This window comes from Rhinopithecus bieti, unplaced genomic scaffold (genome assembly GCF_001698545.2).
Source record: "Rhinopithecus bieti isolate Rb0 unplaced genomic scaffold, ASM169854v2 scaffold_50837, whole genome shotgun sequence".
In the NCBI taxonomy this organism is placed as follows: Eukaryota; Metazoa; Chordata; class Mammalia; order Primates; family Cercopithecidae; genus Rhinopithecus; species Rhinopithecus bieti.
The window spans coordinates 85,564-105,022 of NW_016819971.1; the positions used below are offsets into that span (position 1 = coordinate 85,564).

Here is a 19,459-nt window from a genome sequence, read left to right on the forward strand (position 1 = left end):
GGGGAGGGGGACAAGAGGGGGATTGGGGGGAGAACAATTCCTGCAAGGATTAGCAGAAGTGCCTGTTTCAGTTTCATGCCGCGTCCACGCGCAGAGCCGCGCACTGGCACATTCAGCGCCCTGCACAGAGCTCCCAGCTCCGGGCACTGAACTTTACTGGAGCCTTCAGGTTAAACAGGATAAAGAAGGATCACTCCCACTCCGGTCTTGTAGACTGAGGTGGGAACTTTTTTGTAAAACCTTTCACAAAAAAAGCGAAGGAAGAGGCCAAGTGCAGGCGCAGAGCCCTCTTTCTTTGGAAACACCTCGTTGCTAATTAGCATTGGTTTGGCAAAATATTGCACTTCATCTTGGACTAAGAGAAAATGAGCGCTTTTGTAAAGGGCAAGGGTATGGCTCCTTCTTCCTCCTTCCTCCAGCGCTGTCAGCACTCGGCCTCAGCACTTTCTACTGAAGAGGTTCTTTCTAGGGTTTTCCCGCAAAGTAATGAATTCAGGGACCTACAGCCGAAAAGAGAAGGGGCAAAGCCTTAAAAACAAAACCACAACAACCATAAAAGCCTTTATTTGAATTATAGTAGGAAGGAAGGAAAAGGAGAAAAAGAAAGAAAAGAAGAAACTTAAAGGAAATAAAATGGGCTTCGCAGGTCGCCCCCGGGACTCCGTGAGACTGCACCTCGGGACCGCATCGCGGGGATGAAGGTGAAGACCTAGTGTATGGCCCCACGACTCCAGGAGACGAAGGAGAAATCGGAGACACCCACCAGACTTTGTAAGAAAACTTTGAATGACTGTGCCAGTCAGTGCGTTTTGAAACTTGTTCAGTGTTCGTGACTCCTTGCCCAAGCCAAGTAATCCCCCAGACTCTGGCCGCCACCTCTCCCCCACGCCCCGCCTGGGAGAATCCAGTTGGTGTCCCCACCCTCTCAGACCCCCTTAGGTCCCCACTCCTCGCCACAGCCGATCGAGAACCTGGCGGTGGAAATTCCAGGCGCCACCCCTCCCTCCCCCTGCCTGAACTCGGAGTTTGGGCGCCTTCGCCTTTTTCCCTCCCTTCCAGAGCCCTCTCCCGCCCAACCTGTAAACCGGACTAGCTGCTTTGCAGTGTCTGTCGCCCCCACCCCCAGCACGTGTCGCAGCGCCCGGCATCCTCCCACGCTTCCCTCCTGCCCTGCTCGCCGCCGGCCCCCGGCCCCCGGCCCCTCCCCTTCGGCGGTGGCTAGCAGCGGGGAAAGTCCCGCTTGCGGCTCCCGGACTCCAGCCCTTTGCAGCCTCTCTGAGTCCCCATCGCCCCTCTGAGCTCTCCCGTCACCCTCCCGCCAATTCCTACTCGGTTTTGCTGCCTTCTATCCCTCCACCCCCAGCAATGCCCAGCTCCCAAGCCTCTTCGCCTGCCCGCCCTGCGACCCCCAGTTCCCCGCTTACGGACCTCGGGATCTCCGCTGCCGCCGCCGTCGCTGCCACCGCCTGCTGTGCCCGACCCGCCGCTCGCCTCTCTCTGCCGTTCGCCCTGGGACGGGCGGACGGAGCTCGGCTCCGGCGGGCTCAGACCTCCCTGTTCGATTCTCGGGCGCGGGGGTCTGTGCTCCGCCGCCCGGGATCTGCCCGGGAGCCACTCTGGAGCCCCAGGGCAGCGGCGAGCGGGGTCTTGGCCCAGCTAGGGAGAGGCCACTGCGTTGCGCTCTGGTAAGCGCCGCCGCGGCCGCTGTGAACTTAACTTTCACAGAGCAGGTCGCAGCCCCGCTGCTCCCTCCGCGTCAGTTCGGTCCGCGCTGCCTCAGCGCGGCAGCCCTTGCGGCGTCCGGCTCGGCTTGCTGTACCGGGGTGAATCGCCTTACTCTCCCGCTCGGGTGCCGGCTCACTCCGCATCAGGCCCCGACGGGACAGGGATCCTCGGGCTGCCGCGCACCACGGGAACGCTTTGCACTTGGATGCCCAAAGCTAATTCTCTGTGCTCTCTCGGCCTTGAGAACCTCTACGTTTAGGGGGCCCGGACAGAACACTACCACCCCCAGGCTTGCGGGGAATTTGGAAGCAGGGATGTTCAATATGAGGGCACTGTCCATAGAGTCTCTATTTGGGGCGCTCAAAAACTAACGCCCTACGGGTTGCAAGTCTCTGCACACTGGATAGGGAGAAGAAAGGGTGGCTTACCAGAATTCCGGAGCTTCTTGTTTTTTGTCACAGCCAAAATGACCATGGAGTTGCCAGTTAGGTCTATGATGATGGTGATAACCATGGCGCAGAACATAAAGATGATTAGAGCCGGTGGGTAGTCTGGCTGGGGTAGCTTACAGCCAATACAGCCGTAGGGGTTGGGAACCGCTAGTGTGGTCCCCATGTTGCTCCTGGAGATCCTTACGATCTCCCAGCAGGCTCAGGATCAGCAGCCAGGTCCAGACAGCAAACACCTGTTCAGTCACCAGGAGCTCCAGGAAAGCCTGCCTCCCTCTCTGAGAGTCAGAGAGCAAATGACAGCATCCCGCCTCTCTCAACTGATAAATTGGACTTTATAATATTAAGGATTTTTGTTCATCAAAAGATACAATTAAGAGAGCAAAAGGCAAACCACAGACTGAGAGAAGATATTCATGCAATTGACATATACACACATGCATATCCTGTTACAAGTCAATAAGAAAAGACAGAAACTTCCATTTTAAAATAGTCAAAATATTTGTTCAGGGCCTTCAATAAAGAAGATATTTAAATGGTCAATAATCACGTAAAAGATGATTAACATCATTGCTCATTAGAGAAATGCAAACTGAAACCACAATGAAATAGCACTAGACACCCACTAGAATAGCTCACATTAAAAGGGCTGAAAATACCTAATGTTGGCAAGAATGCCGAGCACCTCAAATTCTCATACCTTACTAGTGAGGCTAAAAGCAGTTCAACAATGATATGATTCGGCTGTGTCACCACCCAAATCTCATCTTGAATTATAGCTCCCATAATCCCCAGGTGTTTTGGGAGGGACCCAGTGGGAGGTAATTGAATCATGAGGGTTTTTTCCTGTGCTGTTCTCTGATATTAAATAAGTCTCACAAGATCTGATGGCTTTATAAAGAGCAGTTCTCCTGCACATACTCTCTTGCCCGCTGCCATGTAAGACGTGCCTTTGCTCCTCCTTCACCTTCCACCATGGTTGTGAGGCCTCCCCAGTCATGTGGGAGTGTGAGTCCATTAAACCTCTTTTCTGTGTAAATTACCCAGCCTCAGGTATTTCTTCATAGCAGTATGAAAATGGACAAACACAAACAACTTTGGAAAATATTTAGCAGTGTCTACTAAAACTAAATACATATATACTCATGACTCAGCAATTCCAAGCCTAGGTATATTTCCAAGAGCAATGAGTCCATATGTGCATCAAAAGGCATGTACAATAATGTTCATAACAGGTTTCTTAAAAGCCCCAAACTGGAAAACAGCCCAAATGTTCAGCCACAGTAGAATAGCTCAAAAGTGGTGTTATAGTCATACAAAGAAATTCTACATAACAATAAAAGAAAATGAATTCCTTATACCTAAAGTAACATGGATAAATCTCGCAAACAAAATGATGAAGAAAAGAACACAAACACAAAAGAATGCATTCTGTATGCTTCCATTTAAATAAAGTTCAATAAACCAGCAAAATTACTCTGGCATAAAAGAGCTTTCTGGGGTGCTGGAAATGTTTTATAATTTGATGTGTGTGGTGGTTACATGGGTGTACACATATGTTAAAATTTGTTGAGCTCTCTACTGAAGTAGAGCTTGACATTGAAGTAGTGTTCTTCACTGTATGTAAAATTATACCTCAATACAAAATTAAATTAAAAGACATGTACACAAATGATTATAGAAGCATTTTATCATAGTTTCAAATTGGAAACAACCCGAATATCCATCAGTAGTAGAATAAATAAATTGTAATGTATTAATATTGTAGAATGCTATATGAAAGTGAAAATAACCAACCACTGACATACACAGAAACATAGATGAATCTCAAAGACATAATATTGAGTAAAAGAAGCTGGACTACATGACCCAGCAATTCCACTCCTAGGTATATCTCCAAAAGGTGGAAAGCAGGGGCTCAAGCAGAAACTTGTACATCAATCTTCATAGCAGCAATATTCACAACAGCCAAAATGGAAACCACCAAAATGTCCATCAATACATGAAAGGGTAAACAAAATTTGGTATATCCCTAGAATGGGATGTTATTCAGTCATAAAAAATAATGTATGGATACATGCTATGATATGAGTGAACCTTGAACACATTATGCTAAGTGAAAGAAACCAGACACAAAGGGACCAACATTGTATGATTCCACTCATATGAGGTGTCTAGAATAGGTAAATTCATAGAGACAGAAAATAGAATGGTGGTTACCAGAGGTTAAGGGGAAAGGAAGTTATTAATCAGTACAAAGTTTCAGTTTGAGATAATGAAGTAGTTCTGGAAATGAATAGTGGTGACGGTTGCACAACAATGTGAATATATTTAATATCACTGAATTGTACATTCAAAAGTTTACAATGGTCAATTTTATGTTATGTATATTTCATCACAATTTTTTTAAAAGAAGCTGGACACAAAAGAATACATATTGTATGCTTCCATTTATACAAAATTCTAGAACAGGCAAAATTAATGTATGGTAAGGTCAGGATAGTGGTTGCCTTTGGATGGGGTATTGATTAGAAGGGGCAACAGGGAACTTCCTAGAGGGCTACCTATATCTTGGCCAGGGTGGTAGTTACATGGATGTATGCATATGTTAAAAAACAAAATCTGGCTGTCACTTTACAGTATATAAATTATATTTCCATTTAAAAGAAAAGAGGAGAAACTCAGAAAAACTGTCATTTAAAAGTTGCTTGCATTTTTTAAATCCCTTGATTATGGAGATTTAGGCTCATCTGGAGGCAGATTCTCTCTTTGAGGAAGTCAGCAAAGTTGGCCCTTTCATTCTCACTGCTGTAAAGCCAGAAGCTCTGCATTTTTTCCAGGCAGAACTACGACACACCTTAAACCTGAAGCAGAGATTCAGCTTCTTGCCTTGGTCACTCAAAGTCGGGGAGGGGGGAGTAAATCAGAGATGCTTTTAGGAATCTTAGTGGCTTTTGAGAGTGAAGGGGAACAGGATAAGGGAGAGAGGAGCAGAAAAAAAAATGTTTCTAGGCTGTGAAGGAACTGATAAGGAACTGGGGTGGAAGTGCTGCTTGTTCCTATCCAGGTGATTATGGGCGCGGAGGTGGAGGCGCTGTGGCTCAGGCAAGTTTGATGACAGCAGCTGCAGGAGATAAACAGAGATGGTGGAAGTGGCTGCTTTCAAGAGACTTGGTATGACTTTCAGGAGACTTGGTGTGAGCCGGTTGCTTCAGGCACTGGGGGAAAATTGCGGAACAAAGTTGTAATAATGGCAGATAATTTTCGTCACCTCTCTCATCTCTCAAAACCTTGCACCCCGTAAACCCCTGGAGAGTGGCAGTTTGGAGCATTGGGACACAGTACCCTTGGTTTGGACACTTGCAGTCTCATGCAAAACAACCTCTTGGGTGTGAGTGGAGAGTGAGAACACGGAATACATGGATGGGGAGCTGACCATAGCCAGTTTGTAAGTACATGAATAAACATCCCTTTTAGTTATGTTTTCTGCACAGAAATTTGGCACAGGGGTGCAGGCAGCCCTCAGGCAGGCAGCCCTTGATGGCTCAAACCACTTTAACTCGGGCATTAAACATTAAGATGACCTCAGTCTATCTATACTCACAGCCTGGGAAAGCCCAGATAGAACAACTGCATATGTGTAACTGTTTGTCTATATGTGCATGTGTTAAGTATGCATATTTTTTAAAATTATGTCCTACTGTATATTACTTTGAATTCAGTTTGATTTTTGCTGATCAGTGTATTTTGAGCATTTCCTTATTGTCAGAGATTCTTTTGAAACTGTATTTCTAAGATTAGGAGCTTTGCCCAGTGGCTGGGGTCTTGCTACCCACCCCTGAGCTGGAGAGCAAACGACCAGCCCTCCTGCCTCTCACTCCTGTGCCTCCCCCATTCCCTCATGAGCTCTGTTTCTTCATTCCAGAAGCCTTTGGGTCATGACATTATTGGGGCCTGGCTTCACTCCTTTCAGGGGAGTAAAAAGGGGTCTCTTTTCAGAGCCATATCTGGTGCAGTTCAGATATCCAAGAGCAGGCAGGTCAGGTCATCCAATGCACTAGTGTGAAGAACAGCAACCCCAGCATGCTCCCCTCTCCCCACCACCTCTCCAGTTTGCTAAGTAAAGGGACTGAGGTGAGAGGGGTCAAGGGACTTGCCCTGGCATACAGCAAACTGGTAGCAGGGATGGAACTTGCACCAAGTCTTCTGATTCCCCCATGGTCAATGCTTTGCCACCCCTCACCCTGTACACCCTCCCCGTAAGTAACTCCAGTGGAGAAATGAATTTATCAACAAACCACAAACTAAAGCCACAAAAACACTTTTATTTAATTGCTACCACAAATACAGAATAGAATTAAGGCAGTATAATACATTTCCACTTATCCTCACAAGCTTTCATACAGTAAACTTTGCTTAAAGTATCTATTTGAATCAGCAATTGAAATTTTTATTAAACAGCCATTTTCTTGAATTGTAGAGAAAAATCATTTCCTGGTCTGTCAAGTGTGCTAATATAAGACATCTACGACTTAACATCGTGTATCACTGAACCTTGGCCAAGTGTGGTGGGATTGGCTGATGTTGGATGTGTGGTGGGATTGACTGGTGTCGGCATCTTTCTCCTCCTTGCCTCCCTCCCCATCCAGGAGGAATGCTCATTTACAACCTCCCAGCAGTATTCAATTCACTTCTTGCTGCCAGTCATTACTTCAAATTCCCTTTTGAATGAAAATAATAATGTAAAAACTGTAAAAAATACCAGGTTGTTTAAAAAAAAATCTGTGGTAAAGAGTAGTTATGACTTATAATATTAAAAATATTACCATAATTGATCCTAGCAACCATAAGATTGTATTTTAGGAGAAGAAACTAGTTTATGAATGGATTTATTTCTCTGGAACTAAATGAAAAAAAAATCCTGGCAAATGCTTAAAAAGGTAAATAATTACAAATAAAGTAAAAACCTCTTATCATTTGCAACCATGTTTGACTATAAAAAGTACCAATGTTCGAATTTTCAAAAATTAGAAATAATTTTGTGTGCCCATATCTTTCCTTTTGCCATTTGATCTCATAGGCATAAAAAATGTATTTTAATAAGAGCTTATCAAATTGTATTCTCCAAATAGGGGTCATATGTTGTTGCTGAAATTTAGGAAGAAACTTTCCAGTACTTGTACTTGACTACAATCGCTTTTCTGACTGCTATTAAAAGTATAATATAGAGTTACACATTTAAGAACATAAAGCTGTGCAGTCACATTAATGGAAGCCTTCACCACAACACACCTTTAGCATTGTGCATGCGCCCCTCTCCCAACCCCTCAGGGAATGGGAGAAGAAAGCAGGAACAAGGCAGAGGAAATGAGGAAAGGGGAGGAGGGACACAAGAGTGGGAAAAAAATCAAAGTCTAAAATTTCAGGGATCACTGAGGACTGAAGGTTGACCATAGTTGGAAAGGGAGGTTTGGAACAACAGACATCAAACTTGAGGGAAATTAAGGTCCCTAAAATAGCAAGCACACACACACTCACGCACACACTTTAATAGAGTACATTAAGTAAAGGAGGAGTACGCCTGAAAGGTGGACGTAGCTTACACCATTTCTATGTGTCAGTGTCTGTGTCTAGGTGCAGTAAGGTATCTCACTTTGGATTACATATGCAAAACAAACTAGAAAGGTGACCACTGCCTGGCTACCTGTGAGAGCATTTTCACACAGCCATTTCATCGGGATCATCTTCAACATCAATAACCACAACATCATGGTAATCATTGGTATTGGTAGTGACTACAGTAGTGTCAGGAAGGTCAGCGATGGTGTCAGGCTCCAGCTGGCTGGCAGCAGGCTTGGTGGGCCCACCGGCAGGGCTAGAGGCCGACGCAGGGAGGTCACTGTCGTCAGACTCAGGGTGGGCAATGGCAGGGATCTCAGGGCAGTGGGAGGCAGAGAGCTCAGGGTGGTCAGCAGCAGTGGGCTCAGGGTGGCTGGTGGTGGCAGGCTTGGGATAGTCAGCAGTGGTGGGCTCAGCATGGCTGGTAGCTGGCTTGATGTGGCCAGTGGTGGGTTTAGGGTGGCTGGTGGCAGCACTGAAGGCAGACTTGGAGTGGCTGCCAGCAGAGACATGGTGACCAGTAATGGGCTTGGGGTGGCTGGAAGCAGGCTTGAAATGGACAGAGTCACCCTTGAAATGGACAGAGGCAGGCTTAAAATGGACAGAGTCAGCCTTGAAATGGACAGAGGCAGGCTTAGGGTAGACAGTGGCAGATTTTGGGTGACCAGAGGCAGGCTTGGAGTGGCCAGAGACAGGTTTGAGGTGGCCAGAGGCAGCCTTGGAGTGGCTAAAGACAGACTTGTGGTGGGTAGAGGCAGATTTGCGATAGGCAGAGGAAGATCTGGAATGGGGCTTAGGGTGGCCAGAGGCATGGTCGGGGTGGCCAGCTGCAGCATCACCAGGTAATGGAACATTCCGGACATTCATCAGGGTTTCCTCCACAGTAGGACAGGCATGGGCATGGTCTTGTTCAAGGGCTTGTTCACGGGCTTGGTCACGAGCATGGGCACGGGCACGGGCCAGGGCATGGGCCTCCTGCATCTCACGAATATCACTGATGAGGCCAGAGAAGAATATGATAGGGTGCCGCATAGCATGGAAGATGGTCCAGTATTCTCTTCGGAAATTCTCATTGAGGAGCCCGTAGATCACAGCGTTGAGGCAGCTGTTGAAGTAGGCTATGAAGTAGGCTGCAAGATAAAGCCAGTTGGGGATCTTGCCTGCCATCTCCTTCGGACTGACAGCCACCAAGACAGTGAGCACATTGATAGGGCACCAGCACACTGCAAAGAGGAGGAAGATCACAAACATGGTTAGAAAATTTCGAACCTCAGCAAGTTGGTTGTCATGATTCTGCCCTGCAGGGTCACGGGCTGCCAGCACTTTGGTCCAGATCCTCACGTAGCAGAAACCCACGATGAGGAGAGGCAGGACGAAGTGGATGCAGACGACAGTAACAGTGAAGACAGGGTTGTTCAGATAGTTGAAGACGCAGGTGTAGGTGCGAGGATCATACTCAATGGTGCCAATGTACATGTTGGGCAGGACAGCCAGGATGGTCATGATCCAGGTGACGACCAGGTAGATGCAGGTATTGCGCACACTGAAGATCCGCTCATACTGGAGGCTGTGGCAGATGTAGCAGTAACGGTTGATGGCGATTGCCACAATGTTGAAGATGGAGCCGACCACACTCAGCCCTGTGACGAACCCGACCATCTGGCACTGTAACTGGCTCAGATCCCAGCCCCAGTGGACATGGCATGCAGCATCAAAGGGTATGGGTAGATGGCCACCAACATGTCGGCCACAGAGAGACTAACCACGAAGATGTTGCCTGAAAACATATCAAGGGAGGGAGAAAAGGGAAAGACAGAGAAGAATAAATGGTTTAAGTACAGAAATCTACACATTTAAGGTGCAGAGGAAGGCCAGCTGGATTATGACCATTTATAATTCTAGAATTATTTTAAAGAAATGCAGTTGTGTTTTATTTTATTTACAAGCAGGTCCCACATGGCTCTGATGAACAGCCAGGTTTGGGAGACCTGTACTTTGCCCACCTTTTTTCCTTTCAAAACAACGTCATCTCTGCTCTGAGAAAGAAGCAAACATGAGACAGACAGCAGTGAGCACAAAATCCCTGCCAGGAGCCTTCACAATGAGACAGGGTCATGCTGCCAACATCTTAGAGAAAACAAAATGCAAACATCTCCTTCACTGGAGGTGAGGGGGAGGGAGAAGTAGGGGAGTAGAGGTAAGCTAGAGGGACTTGTTTTTAGGAAAGAGGCTGGAGAGTGGGGGGCAAAGAAAGACACTGGAGGGATGTCAGGAAGCCTCAAACTGAAAAAATAAAGAATTAGAAAAAGATAAATTAGCTATCTCCCTCCTATAGCGCTAGCATTGGCAATTTAATAATAAACACATGACTAGAGAGAAGATTCTGAGAAAAGGCATTTAGAGGCCTCTTCTTAAACAGTCCTTTCCGATGGGATCAAGCAGTAACCTAAAACCTTGCCAAGTCACCAAAATAACCTTTACCGTTCGAGGTAACCTAAGAGTGAAAAACTGAGGGGAAGCAGGGAAAGCCCTGTAAAATTTAGTCTGAGACCAAAGAAGTAGTGAGAGGGCGGGCCGGGGAGGGGTGACGCGAGGTGGGGGGGGGGAGACAAGAGGGGGATTGGGGGAGAAATTCCTTGCAAGATTAGAAGAAAGCCTGTTTTCAGTTTCTGCCCGCGTCCCACGCCAAGAGCCGAGCACTGGCACATTCAGCGCCTGCAAGAGCTCCCAGCTCCGGGCACTGAAACTTTACTGGAGCCTTCAGGTTAAACAGGATAAAGAAGGATCACTCCACTCCGGTCTTGTAGACCTGAAGGTGGAACTTTTTTTAAAACCTTTCACAAAAAAAAGACGAAGGAAGAGGCAAGGTGCAGGCGCAGAGCCCCCTCCTTTCCTTTGGAAACACCTCGTTGCTAATTAGCATTGGTTGCAAATATTGCACTTCATCTTGGACTAAGAAAATGAGCGCTTTTGTAAAGGGCAAGGTATGGGGCTCCTTTTCCTCCCTTCCTCCAGCGCTGTCAGCACTCGGCCCAGCAACTTTCTAACTGAAAGAGTTCTTTCTAGGGTTTTCCCGCAAAGTAATGAATTCAGGGACCTACCAGCCCGAAAGAGAAGGGCAAAGCCTTAAAAACAAAACCCCAACAACCCATTAAAAGCCTTTATTTGAATTATAGTAGGAAGGAGGAAAAGGAGAAAAAGAAAGAAAAGAAGAAACTTAAAGAATAAAATGGGCTTCGCAAGGTCGCCCCGGGACTCCGTAGACTGCCACCTCGGGACCGCAATCGCGGGGATGAAGGGTGAAGACCTAGTGGGTATGGCCCCCCACGACTCCGGAGAACGAAGGAAGAAAATCGGAGACACCCACCGAGACTTTGTAAGAAAAACTTTTGAATGACTTGTGCCAGTCAGTGCGTTTTTTGAAACCTTGTTCAGTGTTCGTGACTCCCTTGCCCAAGCCAAGTAATCCCCAGACTCTTGGCCGCACCTCCTCCCCACGCCCGGGCCTGGGAGAATACAGTTGGGGGGGGGTGTCCCCACCCTCTCAGACCCCCTTAGGTCCGCCACTCCTCGCCACAGCCGATCGAGAACCTGGCCGTGAAAATTCGCAGGCGCCACCCCTCCCTCCCCCCTGCCTGAACCTCGGAGTTTGCGCCTTCGCCTTTTTCCCTCCCTTCCAGAGCCCTCTCCCGCCCAAACCCTGTAAACGGACTAGCCTGCTTTGGCATGTCTGTCCGCCCCCACCCCCAGCACGTGTCGCAGCGCCCCGGCAATCCTCCCACGCTTCCCCCTCCTGCCCTGCTCGCCGCCGGCCGGCCCCGGCCTCCCCTTCCGGCGGTGGCTTAGCAGCGGGGAAAGTCCCGCTTGCGGGCTCCCGGACTCCAGCCCTTTGCAGGCCTCTCTGAGTCCCCCATCGCCCCCTCTGAAGCCCCGTCACCCTCCCGCCAATTCCTACTCGTTTTGCTGCCTTCCTATCCCTCCAACCCCCAGCAATGCCCCAGCTCCCAAGCCTCTTCGCCTGCCCGCCCTGCCGACCCCCAGTTCCCCGCTACGGACCGTCGGGATCTCCCGCTGCCCGCCCGCGTCGCTGCCACCGCCCTGCTGTGGCCCGACCAGCCGCTTCGCCTCCTCTCTGCCGTTCGCCCTGGGACCGGCGGACGGAGCTCGGCTCCGGCCGGGCTCAGACCCTCCTGTTCGATTCCTCGGGCGCGGGGGTCCTGTGCTCCGCCGCCCGGGAATCTTGCCGGGAGCCCACTTGGAGCCCCAGGGCAGCGGCGAGCGGGGTCTTGGCCCAGCTAGGGGAGAGGCCACCTGCGTTGCGCTCTGGGTAAGAGCCGCCGCGGCCGCTGTGAACTTAACTTTCACAGAGCAGGTCGCGCCCCGCTGCTCCCTCCGCGTTCAGTCGGTCCGCGCTGACCTTCCACCCTCAGCCGGCAGGCCCCTTGCGGCGTCGCGGCCTCGGCTTGCCTGTAGCCGGGGTGACATCGGGCCTTACTCTCCCCCGCCTCGGTTGCCCCGGTCACTCCCGCATCAGGCCGCGCGACGGGACAGGGATCCTCGGGGCTGCCGGCGACGCACGGGAACGCTTTGCACTTGGATGCCGCAAAGCTAATTCTCTGTGCTCTCTCGGCCTTGAGAACCCTCGTAGCGTTTGGGGGGCCCGGACAGAAGGAAACACCTCCGACCCCCAGGCTTGCGGGAATTTGGAAGGGCAGGGATGTTCATATGAGGGCACTGTCCCATAGAAGTCTTCTATTTGGCGCTCAAAAGATAACGCCTACGGGTTGCAAGTCTCTGCACACTGGATAGGGAGAAAGAAAGGGATGGCTTACAGAATTCGCGGAGCTTCTTTGTTTTTTTTGTTCCCACCAGCCAAAAATGAACCCATGGAGTTGCCAAGTTTTAGGTCTTATGATGATGGTGATAACCCATGGGCGCAGAAACAATAAAGATGATTACAGAGCCGGTGGGATAGCTCTGGGCTAGGGGGGTAGGCTTACTAGCGCAATACCCAAAGCCCGTAGGGGTTGGGAACCCGGCTAAGTGTCGGTCCAACATGTTGCCTCGCTGGAGATCCTTACGATCATCCCCCCAGGGCCAGGCCTCAGGATCAGCAGCCCCCCAGGTCCCAAGACAGGCAAAACAGCCTGTTCAGTCCCCACCAGGAAAGGCCCTAAAACAGGAAAGCCTGCGCTCCCTTCTGAGAGTTCCAGAGAGCAAAAATGACCAGCATCCCCCGCCTCCTCTCCAACGATGAAGGCTTTTAAAAGCCTCAAAGAAGGGCGGCCTAGCCCCAAAACCCCAAATCCCTCCCCCCGACCAATCAGAGCTCCCTGAACACCACCACCTTGGCCACCCCCTCTTATTGGGCAAATCCACATTGAGGTGTCATCTTGCTTCCCACTGCCTTGTATGTGCTTCCCTTCTAGTCAGCCCACCCTGCCCTTCAATCTCCCAGGTACCTTGGAAGCATCCTGACTAGCTCGCAGTTCACCCCCCCCCAACCCCTCCACCAGTGGCTGCGCATCCGTTTCTAGCAAGTTCTTCTCCCTCCCTCCTCCAGTGCAAACACCTGGCAAAGAGATGTAGATTGCAGAGCGGGAGCACGGGGTCTTTCATAAGATCCAGTGCTAGACCAAGCCAGTCCACAGCCCCCAGGACGGTGTAGGGGATAGCCAGTGGCCCCTTCAATGCTAGATACTTGCCTCTGCAAGTATCCTTGTGAGGTCCATCCCACGTCCCATGTCCTTGCCTGTCTAGAGCCTTCTGTGTCCTGCGGGGAACAGGGGACTACTGCTGGGAGCTCCCACCCCCAATGTGGGTCCCTAATCCCTAGGGAACTTATCCCCGCTCCCGTTCTCGCCAGGAGCCGCTTGGCTCCCTTAGCGGCAGCTGCGAGGAGCTGCTCAGTCCGGTCCAGGTCTTGCACTCTCCATAAAGAGATGTACCCTAAGCCCGACTCTGGAAGTGGGGAGCGGGTCTGCACCCTGGGACCTAGGGAAGGCAGCGGTGGCCACTCGGTCCTCAGTTTTGGGGCTAACGGGAGCGGGAGCTCGTCTCCTTCCCAGCTGCCGGCAACCTGGCGGCGGGAGCCAAGGGACGCTTTGGGAAAAAGTAAAACAGGCAATAAAGCTCTTCTCTTGGGTCCCCGCTTCTCGAGGAAACCCAGGACGAGAGGCTCCGACGCCTCTCCCCTCTCGGGATGTTCGGCACTCTGTACCGAGCGGCACGGGGCAGTCAGGAAGGTCGAAGGAGCTGCGCGGCAGCAGCGGGAAGGGTGCAGAGGTGTCAGGCGGCAAAGCCAAGAAGCCGCTGGCTGCCGGCGACCCCTGCCTCAGTAAGGATTCATCTCGGTCTTTCTCCTTTCCCATCCCCTTCTGGGGTTCTCGTTTCGACCCCATCCCTGTCAGGCCGTCCCCCTCGCCCTCCACACCGAGGATCTCTGTCGCCGTGCGTCACGGTTCCCTTGCGGTGCGCCCAGGATCTCGCTGCACGGGGACCACGGAAAATTCGAATATTCGGGCAAAACTAAAGGGGCGCGATTCGGACACTCGTTCCCTCAATAACCTTGGTCACCGGAATGGATTTCTGCCGGCTACTAAAAGTTACGGCTCCTGTCGAGAAGCCTTCCAAAATCTCAGTAAACACCTTGAAACTTGTTCCAGACTAGTCTTCTGGCCACAGTAGGGGAGAGGGGTTGCACTGGCCGGGAGCGCCATCGTCTGGACACAGCAGCCCCCTTGCCCCGGGATGGGTAGGGGGACGGACAAAGTGGTAGGGGCCCGTTTCGCGACGAACTTCAACATTCAGATACCTTTAACGAAAAAAACAGACTGTCGAAAACCAAGATTGCACACACTGTCTCCACCTAAAAAGCCTAAAGTGGGAATGTGTCCGCTTGTTTGAAAATGAAGCCCCCACCTCAATCCTGCGGCTTCCGCCTCTGTTAACTGAATCGGGCGCGAATTACAATCTCCCGCCTGGAGGCTTTTCACATTCATTGTCTCACTGCCCCTCGCTAACTGGAACTCCCGGCCGCGCGCTCTCGCAATTTTTTTTTCGTAAGTGCAGACAGTGAAGGGGCTCCGCTGTCCTCCCTGCACAGCTGTGCGCCCTGTAAAGAGGCCGGCAGTCAAAAGCCCGTCCGCGTAGTGGAGTATTTTGTAGGATGCACATCGGGCTGTTCTTGCTGATTCCCCGAGGTTTGGATCCCTTCACTTGTGGGAAGGGGCGATTTTGAATTCAAATAAGTAAACAAAATACATTTGAAGGAAAAAAGGAAACAAGCACTCTAGTGACTTAAGACACTAGACTCCCCCGCCCCAAACAAATCTGTAAGGAGAACTTGCAAACCTACACTGCAGTGTACTACACTTCTCAGATGAGGTGGCTAGAGCCCCCGGGAATTCCCCGCCGCGGTGGCTCGAACATCCCTGGGATTAAGGAGCAGGCAGGAGAGCGAGGGTGAGCTGACCCCCTGGCCCCTACCCCTGCTTGGACTCTACTTGACTGTGACCTGGTAGGACTTGGTTTTTCAATACTAGACAAGTGGAAAAGGTGAATATTTTAATAATCTAGGGGACAGAATTATGTATCTGGTTAAAATAATTTTCTTATTTTATGAACTCATCTTAATAAAGATACTAAACATTGCCCCAGTACTAAGAAAATCAGATACTGAATCAGTTATAAGGATACATATGAGGGAGAGAATCGGTCCCTGTTTGCAGAGGCAAAACAAGTCTCATGTGAAGTAAGTTCAATTACTTTGGAAAAGTTAAGGGGGAGTCCTTTATTGGACAGAGTGTAGTGTGCATGGTTTAAGATTCCACAGGATTTTTAATTAAGTCTCTTTCTAAAAGGCTTGTTAGGAGGCCCTAAAGAACTGGAGTGGACATAAACCCTTTATTTGAGATTTTAAAGCTATTAAGATATCCAATCCAAATAGAGGAAACCTAGAACATTTCCTGAGGAATGAGAGGGCAAGTGAGCAGTTTCTGCTCAGGAATGGGTAATCCTTCTGATCACATGAGGGTACTGCCTGCATCTTCAGTTCTCTGATTTACATCAGCAATAATGGAAGGTTACCTTTTTATCAAACGTCCTAAGCTCTCTGTTTAACCCTCCAGCACTATAATAATACCTTGCTTGTAACTAGTGAGTACAGTTTTAAATAAGCATATTATAGTTTTCAAAAGTTCATTGGGAAAATATTTTCTCACAACAATGTCATTAAATAGTTGGGAAAACTGAGGCCCAGAGAGGTGAAAGAACTTGTCCAAGGTCATGCCAAGGCTTAAATCCAGGCTGAATTCCCTCTCAGCTCAAGGTCTTTCTCCCATAACCCAGCTTCATAGGACGGTGTTTTGCTCTGGGCCTTAATAGTGTGGACTTCGTGTTCTCTTTTTTGTTGCTGTTGTTCTGAGTTTTTTGTTTGTTTGTTTGTTTGTTTTTATTGATATATAATTCATATACCTCATATACCATAATATTCACCCTTTAAAGTGTAGAATTCAGTAGTTTTTTGTATATACACAAAGTTGTGCAATCATCATCACTATCTAATTTCAGAATATTTTCAACACCCCAAAAAGAACCTCATACCAATTAGTAGTCACTCCATACTCCCCACCACCTTCCAGCTCCTAGAAACCATAAATCTGCTTTCACTCTCTATGGACTTGCCTATTCTGGACATTTCACAAAAACAGAATCTTACAATATGTGGCCTTTGCATCTGGCTTTTTTCCCTTAGCATAATGTTTTCAGATTCATTAATGTAGTAGCATGGGTCAACACTTCATTCCTTTTCATGGCTGAATAATATTCCATTGTATAGATACACAACATTTCATTTACTCATTCATTGGTGGATGTTTGAGTTCTTTCCACTTTTTGACTATTGTGAATAATGCTGCTATGAACATTTTGGGTTCTCTTTTAGCCCCAAGAAACCCTGGCCCAAGTTAGACAGGCAGAGGGCCTCTTAGTGCCAGCTCACACTTCCCCTCCACCCCAGGTAGAGCTGGACAGCCAGCCAAGGCCTGTCCCATGCACTCCAACTTTCTCTGGCCAATGCTTCTCTGAATTTATTAGATCATTTGTTAAAGCTGCATGGGACCATTGGTTGATACTCTAATGTATAAGACTAGCAAAATGAGAATTTGATGCAAACCCAATAAGAATGAAAATGTCTTTCAGTTTGAATACAAGCAGAACATTCTCAATTTGTTTCCACACATTTGGGGACATCTATCTCTTCATAGGAAGTTACATAGGAGCCTGTTGGCTGCTTCACCCATCCAGGGCCTGCCCCTCCTGCTGCTCCCATCCCAGCAGCTTGATGAAGGGGGAATACATTTGACCCAATTCTTGAAAATAAAAACAAGCCCAGAACCCAGCTTTACTACTAGTCAGATATGTGACCTTGGGCAAGTTACTTAGCCTCTCTGTGTCTCAGTTACCTCCCTATAAAATGCAGATAATCACAGTGTCTTATCATAGGGTTGATAGGAAAGTTAAATGAGATAAGGCATGTAAGCACTTAGAACGCTACCCAGAACAGAGTAAGCATTCAAAAACCACTGGCGATTATCATGATTATTATCCTATAAGTTTTTAATACTCTGTCTAGACTCTACTCTGTTGCATTTCCGTTGAGAACAGGGGCTCTCTGCGATATCAGGAGACTCTGCACCCAGCACACCCAGGCTCCAATTCCTGGCAGAAGCCAACCAATGGGCACTCACTAGCATCCCAGGCCCCTGTGAGTGTGTCAGATGGAAAGAGACATACAGAGTGACTTGCCTTTTCACTGTCCCCCACAACCCCCGAGATGCTTCACTGACATAGTTTGTATCTTTTTCCACAAGAAAGAACAATCAAATTCCTTTACATCGTTTCAGTATGAAAGTAGGAAGTATGGTTGGCCTAGAAATAGGTGAGATCCCAAGTGCATAGGTGGCTGGGAGAGCTCAGGCAGGAGAAGCTGGGTTTCAACGGAGCCTGGGGCCAGTCCAGGCTAAGGGAGCTCTGGTTCCAGGTCGAAGGTGGGGCCAGGACTCCAATGGTAAGGTTGAATCTTCAAAGGAAATGAGTAGGGATTTAGGCAGGAATCAAGTCATTGGAATTGAGAACCAGCCAAGTCACGACATTAGCCAACTCAAGAGCAGTTTGGGACAGGTACTGATTTTTTTCCTAATCAGACTGCGTCTAGTCACATTTACTTTACCAACTTGGAGGCACCGTTCACATTTATTAAGTGAACAGAGAGAATGATTGTCCTCTCCAACTCCTCCAGGCTTAATTCATCATAGTTAGAACCACTTTATCTTCTCCCTGTGCTTGAGTCATTAGAGAGAGCAGGACACATCCATTTCGTTTAGTGCAATGAGGGGCTCACCAAAATAATTAGAAGCCAGTATTTCCAGGATCTTAGTGTCTGATAAAGACTACAGGTTAGGTGGTTCAAATCAAAGGGTGACCAGGGAGAGAAGCAGCACATTAATTACTTATAGTAACACTTGGACTCCCTTCCCCTTGTACAATTTATCCACTAATTAGAGCTTAATGAACAATATCCATTTTCTTAGCTTCTCATTCTAGCTGAGCATGATCACCCGTGCATTTAACAACTGTCCCTTTTATTAGTCATCCTCATGACTTCTCAGGCAACAAGCCCTCCTCCACTTGCTCTGTGAGTTCTGCTTCAGCCCACCCCACTGCAGGACATAGGCCATGGGTACCCTTTAAGGACAAACCAGTCCTCTTTCTGCAAACCCTGCAAGTCCACTCAGTACCTAATAATAGCTAACACATATGAATGTGTGCTTCCTAGATGTCAGACTGTTCTGAGGGCTTTGTTTATATATTCTCATTTAATCCTCACAATAGCCCTATGAAATAGGTACTATTATTATGCCTTCTTCACAGATGAAGAAAGTGAGGCCCAGAGAGGTTAAGTCACTTGCCCCAGGTCACACAGGTAATAAGAGGTAGAGCCAGAAGTGTAACTTGGGCAGTCTGGCTCCAGAGTCTGTGCTTTAACCACTGTGCTCATGGCTTATTTCAGGCCACACCTGGTTCCTGGCTCTAGAGCACTAGGTCTCACATTTAGTGTATGATAGAGCAGCCAGCAGTACTTAAGAAACTGCAGCTTTCTAGGCCTTCCCCTAGAGAGTGTGACTTGGCAGGTCTGGACGGGGTCCTGGAATCTGCATGTTTCCCAAGTGTCTCAGGTGATTCTAATGCAAGCAGCCCAGGGATCCCTTCTAGAGAAATTCTGCTCTTAACTCAGCCCTGCCCCTAGCCCTTTGCAATTGAGGGATGTCTAGGTCTGTCATCCAGTGACACCTGCTGAGTTTCCTCCTGAGGGTTGATATGTTAGTCCCTGCTGGGACTTTATAAACTTGTTCTAGTCTATAAGATCTTGCTTTGACCCTCAGACTAAACCCTACCCTCTATCACAGTTCTGGTGATGGGGTTCCCAGCCCAATGCCTGATAATAACCTGACCAGCTCCCTGAAAACAGGGCAACCAGAGGCCTGACTACGGCCGCCTTCCTGCTGCCAGACTCATCCTGATGGCTTGCCTGAGTAGGGTTGCCTGTTTATCAAAAATACAGGATGCCCAGTTAAATTTGAATCCCAAGTACACTCTTAGTATAA

The 19,459-nt window shown here is 48.6% G+C and overlaps 2 protein-coding genes and 1 pseudogene across 2 annotated transcripts in view; 1 reads left to right on the forward strand and 2 right to left on the reverse strand.

The window, feature by feature from the left end:
- The window catches only part of LOC108520132 (melatonin-related receptor), a 5,359-nt gene extending 2,927 nt beyond the window's left edge, over positions 1-2,432 (reverse strand). The window contains exon 1 of the mRNA XM_017859411.1: positions 2,154-2,432. Coding sequence (XP_017714900.1) covers positions 2,154-2,340 — 187 coding nt within the window. The 5' untranslated portion in view covers positions 2,341-2,432. The remainder of the gene's footprint in view (positions 1-2,153) is intronic.
- LOC108520131 (uncharacterized) lies at positions 1,229-14,429 on the forward strand. The gene is made up of 3 exons (XM_017859410.1): positions 1,229-1,685; positions 2,187-2,267; positions 13,357-14,429. Exon 3 carries the CDS (start codon positions 13,484-13,486, stop codon positions 14,132-14,134), a length of 651 nt encoding a protein of 216 aa, XP_017714899.1. The 5' UTR covers positions 1,229-1,685; positions 2,187-2,267; positions 13,357-13,483; the 3' UTR covers positions 14,135-14,429.
- LOC108520130 (melatonin-related receptor pseudogene) lies at positions 8,803-9,580 on the reverse strand (annotated as a pseudogene).
- Positions 14,430-19,459: the final 5,030 nt, after the last annotated feature.

What these genes read in the sequence shown, in the direction of transcription:
- LOC108520131 (XM_017859410.1), top strand. Translation starts at nt 13,484, where the DNA reads ATGCTAGATACTTGCCTCTGCAAGTATCCTTGTGAGGTCCATCCCACG.